The sequence below is a fragment of the Thunnus maccoyii genome, chromosome 8 (genome assembly GCF_910596095.1).
Source record: "Thunnus maccoyii chromosome 8, fThuMac1.1, whole genome shotgun sequence".
NCBI classification, from domain to species: Eukaryota; Metazoa; Chordata; class Actinopteri; order Scombriformes; family Scombridae; genus Thunnus; species Thunnus maccoyii.
This window is the reverse complement of record NC_056540.1, coordinates 691,771-703,227: the sequence shown is the minus strand read 5'-3', so window position 1 is coordinate 703,227 and position 11,457 is coordinate 691,771. Positions and strand designations below refer to the sequence as shown.

The 11,457-nt window shown below is 41.0% G+C and overlaps 2 protein-coding genes across 5 annotated transcripts in view; one reads left to right on the top strand and one right to left on the bottom strand.

The window, feature by feature from the left end:
* Positions 1-1,920: 1,920 nt before the first annotated feature.
* On the bottom strand, positions 1,921-8,846 carry LOC121902594 (stem-loop binding protein). 3 transcript variants are annotated; one of them, XM_042419981.1, is made up of 8 exons: positions 8,663-8,846; positions 7,345-7,485; positions 6,721-6,834; positions 5,898-5,963; positions 5,523-5,645; positions 5,104-5,259; positions 4,880-4,988; positions 1,921-2,259 (listed from the first exon to the last, which is right to left on the bottom strand). In XM_042419981.1, exons 1-8 carry the CDS (start codon positions 8,719-8,721, stop codon positions 2,188-2,190), a joined length of 840 nt encoding a protein of 279 aa, XP_042275915.1. In that variant the 5' UTR covers positions 8,722-8,846; the 3' UTR covers positions 1,921-2,187. The 3 variants fall into 3 exon arrangements, with proteins under 3 accessions (XP_042275915.1, XP_042275914.1, XP_042275916.1); XM_042419980.1 differs by having other exon boundaries at positions 5,898-5,969; positions 8,663-8,844; XM_042419982.1 differs by lacking the exon at positions 8,663-8,846 and adding an exon at positions 7,678-7,943 and having other exon boundaries at positions 5,898-5,969.
* A 191-nt stretch (positions 8,847-9,037) lies between these two features.
* ccdc142 (coiled-coil domain containing 142) overlaps positions 9,038-11,457 on the top strand; it is a 36,596-nt gene continuing 34,176 nt past the window's right edge. For both annotated transcript variants that reach the window (XM_042419971.1, XM_042419972.1), the window contains exon 1: positions 9,038-9,735. The gene's annotated coding sequence lies outside the window, so the exon portion shown is untranslated. The remainder of the gene's footprint in view (positions 9,736-11,457) is intronic.

The window sequence follows — 11,457 nt, the reverse complement described above, 5'->3', positions numbered from 1 at the left end:
TTTTTTCTTTCTTTATTGCGGATTTGTACAGATAAACATTTGCCATCAACCTGCACACCCACATTAAAGAAGCCAGTGTGACTGCTGGTGGTCTATGTCTTTACTTCAGCTGTGCAGTTCACAGAACACAACAGATAAAACTGCATTTTTCAGGTGTGCAGTCACTCCAATGCTTATACCATTGCCAGCATCCCCAGTATGAACTGACGTTCCATCAGTGATATTTTTTTTATTTTTATTTTTTACAATTTTAACGTTGAAATCTGGAACTATGAATGCAATACTCATTTTGTTGCCACTCAATATGCTGAACGGTTGACCAGGGTTATGGTTCAATAATAAACACTTTAGTTCTATTCATTCATTTTTCCCTTATCCCATTTTATGTCTTTACCATTATTCCTGTTGCTTCTGCTTTGCTAAATAACTTTTCCATGCCATAGTATCTTCCTGTTAGTGATGGGTGGACAATACCGAAGCTTGTGTCACCCAGCATGCTGTTTCAATACGTTGGGTCCTTCCCAATACCCACACCATGGCCACTCTCTGCTGTCCAGAGGGATATTGCCATTGATTTACTCTAAAATACCTACACAGGGAGCAATGGTGGGCTGAGTGTTTCCACTGTAAAGCACACCTGAACAAAGTTGACACACTGATTCAAATCAGCAACTGCTTTTGTTCCAACACCACGTCAGCTTTAATCAGTCACACAAGGAGCACTCCATCAAATTCTGGTCACAAAAGAGACATTTGAGTTTGTTTGTTTTTTATTTCAAAGTCTTCACCATAAAGGAAACAACCATAAGAATAAACACAATACCATTTGTATTAAAAAACACAACCCATGTAAAAACTAATCACAGCCCATATGACTGAAGTTATGCACTTCAGCATTTAAAATTGTACATAACTGAAAGAAAGTCGTAAGCCATAAACCATCAAAAGGAAAATACTTTGACTTCTGTTTGCCCATCTCCTTTGAACTATTGAGGGAATATTTTGAGTTCAATCAGTTTGTAATTCTATTTGGCAAGTATTCACAGGGTGTAATTGAACATCTGCACAAAATGGACGTCAACAAACCTGGATGCCTGCTCTGCCAGGACACAGATCAGTGGTTTAAGTGTTTTTTGTGAACACCAAACCCTAAGCTATTAAACAGATTGAAACATAAAAGGTTAAGGCTAGTGATTTTCCATATTTCTGATTATCAACAAATCTCATGTTTGTACAAACCAACAATGAACTGATCTACTAACAAGTATTTTGTGTGTATCCAAAGCCTGATGTATCTTATTCCTCTGTACCGTGTTCCTTCACCCTGAAGACTATGGTTAAATAAGTTTGTTGGAGATTTGTTGACAATAAGTATAGAAAATCACCAGCCTTATCCTTTAATTTAACATGCAACGGTAAAATCCTGCCATAAAAGAAGACTCCCTGAGCAGATAAGTAATCTGTAAAAAGGTCCCAACATATGGATTAAAAGGGACAGTTCATCCCAAAAATCAAAAATGCGTATTTCTCCTCTTACTTGTAGTGCTATTTATCTATCTAGATCATTTTGGTGTGAGTTGCCAAGTTTTGGAGATATCGGCCAGTTACTCAAGATAATCCACAGACCTTGTTGTGAGCAATTTCATGTAGGAACTATTTTTTTCTACCAAACAACACCTGCCAACGATGAATAGATGCAAACATCCTTCTGCATGGTGAGATGGTTGGCAAGTGCAGTTCGGTAGAATAGTTCCCTACAAGAAAGTAAGAGCACCACAAGCCGAGTGCCATCCACTTCCACGATATGGCATACTATACATACAATCCTACGGCTGTTATCTCCAAAACTCGGCAACTCACACCAAATCTGATCTAGATGGATAAATAACACTACAGGTAAGAGGAAAAATATGTATTTTTGATTTTGGGGTGAACTTTCCCTTTAAGAGGCACTAGTATGAATGGGAAAAGAATACTACATGTGTTACAGTGTTGAACTCCTAACTACCAGCTGGGACAGACAGACACTGTGAAGCTGTGCAGGTGCAGCATTACTTCAAGCAGATCAAGTAGCTGGCACCTGGAACAGAGGCATTCTGGGTAACATGGTACGCTGTCAGGGCAAATGGCTGCACCATTTGAGATGTGTGTGAACATGTATTTTCTTGGAGAAGGCCAAGGGATGAGCTATGCCATGTCAGGCTCCGTTGTGGGTTCTGTCTTCTGTACTTTAACTGGAGTTCCCGAAGAGTCTTCACCCTGAACACAAGCAGACAAGTTCAATAAGAAAGCCTGTCGTTTCCTGTTTTCAATGAGTATCTCAGACACTGTGTCTACACAGAAAGCATAGCATGAGCAGCGCATTTAGCAGAGCAGCAAGTACTCCGTCTGTTTGTCTACATTGGAGGTGTTCAGGCACAGTGTTGAGCGATGGGTCACTCATGTTTTAGGAGCGCCCAGAGCCCAATATACAATGACTGTAGTTATGCACATAAAACAGAGAGAAATAGACTTGAAGCCTAAAAATATGCTTCACTGTGTAGACAGCTGTACTGATTCAAATAGAAGCATATCCTTTCTGTCTGGCCCTGTTTGCACCTGGTATTAACATGCATCTCCATATGTGTCTTGTGTGACCCCTTGTGATCGGATCTCACCTCATTGCTCTGTATGCAAATAAACATAATTTCTGTTTGTAAAGACCAAATGTGTTGTTGTTTTTAACCAGTGGGAGGACTGCAGGTCCATGTATCCTCTGTCCAAAGCTGTGTTCAACTTGTTTGATAACAGGATAAACAAATATACAATGCATTGTGCCCCTTCATGAAAATCAAACACCCATCCTATTGATTTACTCTAGTGCCAGGTCTGAACGATACATTTAACAAATACAGAGTTATATGCAGAGATGCCCCCGCAGCTGCATCTCCCCATTGAGAGAGATGCTGTGTGCATTTATGCACGAGGCACAGCAGCATAACTTCATTGATTATTTAAGTTTCCCGACATGCTGACAGGATGGGTAAGGATCTGATGGTTATTAATGTTCTGTGTTCAACACATCCAATTTAGCTTTTACACACACAGTCCAGATTCATACAGTGACATTTTTAGAGTAAAGCAGCCGTCCTCCTGATAAATCTTGAGCTCCATTATGTCAAGTAGTGCAGCAAAACTAAAAACTGTAGTTATCAACTTGACAGGACAGAAACTATCCAGGGAAACGGCATTAAATGTCGTTTCTGGAACATTATTTTAGACAGACAAGTGAAAAATAAGTTATTTTCTGGTTTTGGTTTCATTTCTATTCCAACAGCTGATTTGAAGACAAAAACGGGTTAGGGTTAGGGGAACAGGAAAAACAGGAAGTGGATTTCGTTTGTTTTTTTTTTAAATTCACACAAAAAACGGAAAAACAAAATAATGCATTTCTTTATCTAGGTATCAAACAAGTTGAACACAGTTTTGGACGGAGGGTTCACAGACCGAGAGGCAGCAATGCAATTCCCCTGCCTAGTCTGCTGGACAATAGAGGACATCAGTTGAGTAGGCGGTTCTTTCAATGTGGCCCAGGACTACCTCAGAATGTGGTCTGAGTGATCAGATCTCAATGCATTCTTAATGCGTCTTGGGTGTGTTCACACCTGTACTTAGAGCTGTCCACTTGTGATCAGATCACCCAAGACGCATGTTGATGCCAGGTGTAAACAGGGCCTCTGACGGCATGAGATGGGCAACTGAAAAACATGGCTGAAACACTTTGTGTGTAGACACAGTGTAAGTTTTATGGTTAGTATTGTCTTTAATGACCCACTGCAGATTTACTTATATTGTATGTCTGTTGTTTCCCTTTTCCCTTCTATTTCTTCACAAGTCTTGATTATTCTCAAATGGCCTGAGAGTGATGGTATAGGATATGTTGTATAATGTTTCACTGAGATTATAAAACAAGAGGACTAAAACACAGGTGGTAATCAAACTCATTTCTTGACTTAAGACGTTCCTTTGTGAAGACAAAGCTTTAATACAATGACAGAGTACATGTTTTAGTGTTAGAGATGTGGTAGCCTGCTGCACTGGTAAATTTGACCCGTTGGTGGTTTTAGGTATATATGGACCCCTGGTGGTTCTAGTGTTAAATAATCATTATCTGTACTAAGAGGTTTCTGTGTCATTCAGTCATCATTCAAGACAAAGTTCTGAGAGTTACTTGGATTTAGTAAGTTGTGTTGACTTAAAAAGCAGAGGAAATCATTCATTATTCATTTATTATTAGAAACATTCATCTCCATATATGCTGAATTATATTTGCCGGTATACAAATTTCACATTTTAACATTAACGGTTCATCTACAGATTATTTTTTCAATTAAATTGATTATTGGTGTGGTTTGGAAATTGTTAAAAATGTCCATCACAAGTTCCCAGAGCCCATGTTCATTTTTCAAAATGTCAGGTTTTATCTGACCAACAGTCCATAATCCAAAGATAATCATTTTATTATCACATAAAAATATGAAAATATTTAGATGTGAATTTGGGAAGCTAAAACCAGTGAACGTTTGCCATTTGTGACTTAAAGATTGTTTGATTATCAAAACGGTTGTGGTTAATGTTCTGTCGACTGAATAATCAATTTATTGATTTACTGTTGCAGCTTTACATTTTTGCATGTTCAGCTAACTGCTCTACACTGACAAAAAACTCACTAGGTTTTCTTTGCAATCATTGTAATTAAATTATATTCATTCATATTTTCTGAAATTTGAAAATGTTGAAAACTTAACCTAAATAAATTTGTTCAAGTTTTAAAAGGATTCAGATTACAGCCGTGTTTCCCTGCCGTCACAACCACGCACGTTTGAGCTTTACAACTCACCTCCAGTGAAAGGTTGTGCGTGTTGAGAGAGGCCATGGCATTCTGGGAGTCTGACAAGGTTGGGAAGTCCAGCTCAATGTCCATCACGTCATCGAGACCCAGCTCATCACTGGAGGAACAACACGTGAACATGACCGACAGCACACGGATGGTACAGAATATGTACAGGATGTGTTCTTTATGAGCTTCAGATGACTTGTAAACTGTTGAAGATGTTTTCTTACATGTTATCAAGGACTTTGTCTTGGCCCTCCTCTGCAGGGGGGTCCCAGGCGTGCAGTTTGACCTTCCACAGTTTGATCTGCTGGTCCCAGGAGCGCCGACTGTACTTCCTGAACTTATTAGGAGTCTTTGGATGAACACCCGGCTGACGCATGTGTCTGGAACCAAAAAATGAAAGAGTAAAAACAATGGAAACAGAGGGTTAAATGTATTATGCTGATGTTATTATTTGTTGAACACTGGCGTCTTTAGAACATGTGGATGCACATCTGTGATAGAGCAGTTAAGACTATCTGCATTTGTCCTATGGCAACCCTCTCTGCCTCTGCAGCACTTCTTTTCTACTGGGGTGTTTTATGTGGTACTTGTAATAGTTGCAGAGCTGCATTGAATGAGGGTGTGTATGTTTGTATAGACTTACTTAGGAACTTCCTTGGTGTATCGGTCATAGGCCAGTGTATTCTTGCCATAGTTGATCTGTTTCTGTCTCCGTACCAACACAGCCTCATCAGTCTCCATGGTTTCTCCCTCTCTGGAGTCACAGCTGCAGCAGACAGACATGCTTATAATACTGAGCTATAAAGGATGGTTCAGGAAATGTCCAGAGATTTATGGAAACACAAGGTATTATCTAAAAGAGGTAAGAGTTTACAGTAATATTCTTACTGACACACTGATAAATGCCATATACAGCATGTATACCTGCATTCACAAGACGTGAAGTGTTTTATCAACAAATGAATATTTGTTTGACTTCAATAATCAAAGAGAAACAATATAAGAGAAGGGGACATACCTCCCAGAGGAGCCAGAGGAGGTCTTTCTCTCTCTCTGGGTGACCTCTGCACCCAGTATCCTCCTCCTGTAACTGAACAGAGTGCACACACACACAGGCCTTCAATAAAGAGCGTGTTTTGAATGAATCCAACAGGGTCACCAAGTCAAATTTAAGACCACTGATATTGGCGAGTACGAAATTATGACGGAAAACCAGTAAGGATGGTATAGCCTACAATTATTTTTAGGCCTGATGGTGCTGACTGATTAAACAGCTTCCTGTGATTGTTGCCATGTCCAAACATTCCCACTTTTAATTTATAGATGTATGACATCTCCTGACCAACCACATACAAAAACTATACAGAACTAACATTTCCAGACTACTGTACATTTAATGGATGAATAGTAAATAACTTCTATGGCCTTTTCTTGAGGAAACTGAAGTCAATGTTTTCTCAGGGGTGGCTGTGGCTCAGGAGGTAGAGCGGGTCGTCCACTAATCGGAAGATCAGTCCGCATGTCACTGTGTCCTTGGGCAAGATACTTAACCCCTAATTGCTCCTGATGGCTGTGCCATCAGTGTATGAATGTGTATGAATGATTAGATTTCCTCTGATGGGCAGGTTGGGACCTTGCATGGTAGCTCCTGTACCCATTCAGTGTAAAAATATGTGTGAATGGCTAAATGTGATTCGTAGTGTAAAAAGCGCTTTGAGTGAATGGAAGACTAGAAAGGCGCTATACAAGTACAGTCTATTTACCATTGAAGACTTTTCAAGAACTGCATACACAGCCTGATCAGGGATTAAGCAACTGATATAGAGGCAAAATTTGGTTACCGCTGCATGTCTCTGTGTACATCCCTTCTCATCTCATCATCCTCCACCTGGCTGCCCCAGTCAGCCTGTCCACCACAACGAGACACCGGGCCTCTGCTTTCTGGAGTCGTGAAACTAGGGAGGAAATACAAGGAGTACATAACAGCATAAACACACTGAAGGGAAAGATGAGTTGTTGTTGCCACAATGCCAGTGTAGAGCAGCCTGCACTGAGTTCACTCAGTTATATTTCTTTCTTTTATAGATAGTATATATTAGAGATGAGAAATTCCTGGTCCAGCATTTCCCCTTCATAAAGTGTGTTTACTTTATATTAGAGTACTTTGTGTAGATTTATGACAGTTTAAAAAGTGCAAATTTAAGCAAATAAGAGATCAAAATTGTTTTATGAATGTGACATGGCAAAAAGTAACTACCCAACTGCCGTGCTTTGGTGAGTATTGATGAATTGGGTTTTGCACTATTTTGGTAAAGGGTGTGCAGTTTTTCAGAGCAAAAGTCAATGAGACACTCTTGCAATAACTTAAGCAAGACATAGTGAATGTACCAATATGCGAAAAACAGACCTTTTCATTTGCACATAAAAATTTAAATTAACATTCTGTTGTGGGTGTATACTCTTACCTGGCATGTCTGCTGTCGGAGTGTCTGTCTCTGCTGTCAGTGTTCCCATCGTTTTCCCTACAACCACCATCTCTACTTGACCGCAGGCTTCCATCAATTCCTCTTTTCCTGCAGTGGGACCATCGTGAAGGGCCTTGGCTCCTACACAGGAAAGACACAACAACAAACAATTGTGACAACACACAAGAATATGTTCAACTTCATTTTAATATCTCTTCTTCATAATTATATTCAAGAGTAAGCTGCTACCTGACAGTGTGTCAAACAAACCGATAACCAATCAAGGACAAAACAACTGCACTGGTTATCCAGAGCACTGACTGCAGAACTAACCTGCAGACTAGATGCACCATCTAGTTTTGAAGTGTAAATTGTAACTGCAGCTACAATTGCAGTCCACAGCAGCAGAACAACACAGCAGAGCTCCTGCACTGACAGAGACACACACTGCGTCAAAGTTTAAACTGTCCCTAAACGATTAAGTTATCCAAATAACCAGAGAGCTCAGCACTCCTCATATCCTTCACTTAGTGTGAAACAAAGGCTTATAACGTTTTAATTTGCGATAACAAATGTTACACATCGTTACTATGAACCATTACTGATTTTTTTCGCAGTGAAAAAAAAATGGTTCTTTTGTTTAATGCTCCCGCCATTTACTTCCTACTTCCGATTGTTCTGACCGTCTGTTCATCCATCCGGCCGAGTGAGGGGTCGCGGGAGGAATGATCATCAGCACATTCATGCATATCAATTCGGTTGTAAGTATAGTTAGCAAATCACCTGTCATGTCCCGCTAACTTTAATGTCCTTATTGCCCGCAGTCCCTCTGTAAACATAAGCTTTAAATAAGCTTTCAGCTATCTGCACACATATGAACACTAGAACAACTTTACTGATCACTGTTACAGTTTACCGCCTCTTTCTCAGCCTTTCTTCCCATGCCACTAGTATTTGAACAGGGAGCGCAGCGGTAACGTTAACTTGTAAACAAATCCCCCGAAAAGAGCAACTTGCTACTACAAGATTTAAAAGGCTAAAGCTAGTCAGACGAGTTAGCGCAGGAGAGAAGGTGTACATAGCAGTTTTTGACGTGGTGCGAGTATTTATTGGAACATGAACAGATATAGTCACTCGTTCAGCAAGTTATTAGTAAATATGCTCTGTAGCTAGCAACACATCCACAAAACAAGGTATCGAACAAGAATCCCAGCTAACATAGTGCCTTCCATCAAGTGGACAAAGACACACTGGAGATTTGTAATAAGGCCGTTTTAAGTAAGCTAGCTCAGATGAAACTACATTATTCGAAACTTACCTGTTTTCATTTTCGCTGCTGTGAGCACCACGTCGTCTGCCTCTGATCCAGTCAGACATTTTCTTGATAGTGGGTAAGTTGGTGCAATCTGGAAGTCAGCTAGGAGACTTTACAGCAGGCTATAAGCATTGGTGTACAATAAGAGGCCAACAGTTCACAGATAAGTTACCCGCCAACACTTCTTCTTCTTCGTATGTATTTCCGACAAGCTAACTGATAAATGCGCGGCCTCAAACAAGCCAAAAGTGACGTAGCCGGAAAGGGGCGGCTCTGCGTTCGCTGCATGGATGTATTGGATGCGATTGGTTGTGTGGCCCAGTCGATTGGCTGTGTGGGTCAGGCGTGACGCCAAGATTTCACCGGGAGCGCTCACGCCACGTCCCGGCTCCTACGCGGTTTTGTTCTGTACTCTGCACGGTGTCCTTTCCCACCGGGAGCGTTTCAGAGTGTCTTGACTAAGGGGAAGCCATAGTGGTCAAATAATCAAATAGCCATAGTCAAATCTATGGGAAAAGTCGTTTTGGGCCCAATGGTGTCACGTGACGTTGTAATTACACGGTTTGGCCGCTATGAGAAATTGGCTTCAAAGCCCGGTGCTGTTCCTGGGGGCTTGGGTTAAATCCATTAAATCACAAAGAAGAAGAAGGAGCAGGAGGCTCTTTCTCTGCATACCATAACAACCGAGGACGCTTTCTCCTGATTGGCTGCTGCTACATCCTGTGTTTTCAGACCTTGCTAGTTCCTCAACAGATGCTATTTTTAACCACACCTCCTCCATGAGCAGTGGATTAAAATGTCCTACAAAATGTGTTAGTAAGTAATGATATACTTGATATACTTGGCTTCCGGTGGTCATTCCAAACATGAATGATACGGATAAAGAAGTTGTTAGTTGCTGCTACTAATTAGAATGCTTCTGCTGCGGGATTATTAGCTGTAAATTAGTTGTTAGCTGGCGTTGACGCTGCCTTCTCATTCAAGAATTAAGACAAATTAGTGTCACAACAGCAGCGTTAGCTCTGTTTACTGGCCACGATGCAGCAGGGATGGACGTTTGGATGCCATTTCTAATGGTGAGTAAGAAAAGTGACAGAATTCCTGTCACCTGTTTTGTCTTAAACCAAACAAACGTAAAACTACTGTCAGTTTTTAGGAGTATGTACCGCTGTTAAGACAGAGCCTGTCTCTCACTGAGATGTGCTTTAGAAGAAGTACTCAGATACTTTACTTTGAGAGTAGCATTAAAATTATGTTAAGATACACCATTGCTACAGATGGGTGACAAATGAAAGGAAAAACCGGTACAGGTCTGAATGCTTGACCCCTACAGTGAGGGGATCCGCTGGCTCTGTTATGCTGTGGGGGGCATTTTGCTGGCATGGTTTGGGTCCACTTAGGGAAGGGTCACTGTTAATCAATACAAAGTTGTTCTGAGCGATTACCTTCATCCTATGATGAGACATTTCTATCCTGATGGGAGTGGTCTCCTGCAGGATGACAATGCCCCAATTCACAGGTCACGAGGGGTCACTGAATGGTTTGATGAGTATGAAAATGATGTGAATCATATGCTATGGCCTTCACAGTCACCAGATCTCAATCCAAGAGAGTGGAGTGACGTGCTAGACAGCGCTCTTCACCAGTGGATGCGTTAGACTTTCTCATTGTCCGTCATTTTGACGTACAGGGTCATACAAATTCCATCATTACAATCAATTTATCATTACTCATTATTTTCATTTTCACTTTTTAATGATAATAAAACATATTAACTAGCTTTTATTTTCATTCATTCATTTGCATTTTTAATCATTAATTTAGAGAACAAGCTTATAGATTATGCATTTATTTATTTTATGGAGAGATGATGAACAGAGACACCGACGTGCAGTCACTTTTCGTGTCAACACCACATTTTTTTCCGCAGTGGCAGCGGGGGCCGCTAAAACACTGCAGCCATTGTGCCTTAACAGGCAAATATGACCAATGCAATTTTACAATATTAGACAGTTACATTTAAAATATGAACAAACTACTTACAAGAATTTAACTGATTTAATCTCAAATGATCTGCTGTAGACTAGCCTGAACTCAAACCTTCCTCCTGGTCCGCATGGACTTCAACTGGGAGCTCGCCTTTGCACAAACAAACGCATCAAGGGAGATTGCTGCAGAGGCGATTGTCATTAGATTTTGCGTCTTCTCATGGCCATTTTAATTTTGTTCTAAAGGCTGAACCGCTGGAGACTGGAATTGCCAGCGCCATTTCAGCCAAAGTTCTGAAGTCAGGGAACATTTCTCCAATCTTGTAGTATTTGTATATGTTATTAATAGTGGTGAAATATGCATCTATTTCTCACACAGCCTTTGAGGCATCGTGGGCAGCTAGTGCCGTTCTGTGCGCACCACAGTGAATGTTTATGAGGTAAGGACAGTCATTCTTGCGCAACTGTTGTGCAACTCCGGCCTTTCGACCCACCATCACGCTCGCTCCATCACTTCCCAGCCCAACGACCCGAGCCATAGCTACACTACGGCCGATAGCATATCTTTTACATTTGCTGTGGTGCATTTTGCAGTGCCAGAGGGTATTGCGTAATTGCCAATGAACATGTTTCTGCATCGTCGTGCAGCCTCTGACAAATCCGTTACTCATGTTAGCTTTTCTACAGATGTTGTCGTACATTTTGCCACATGAAGTCCTGCTCCCGCTGAACTCGGTGCTCCCTCTTGACCTCCTTGCTGCCACATGCTTTCCCCATAACATTAGCTGCCGCTGGCTAAGAAATATGATC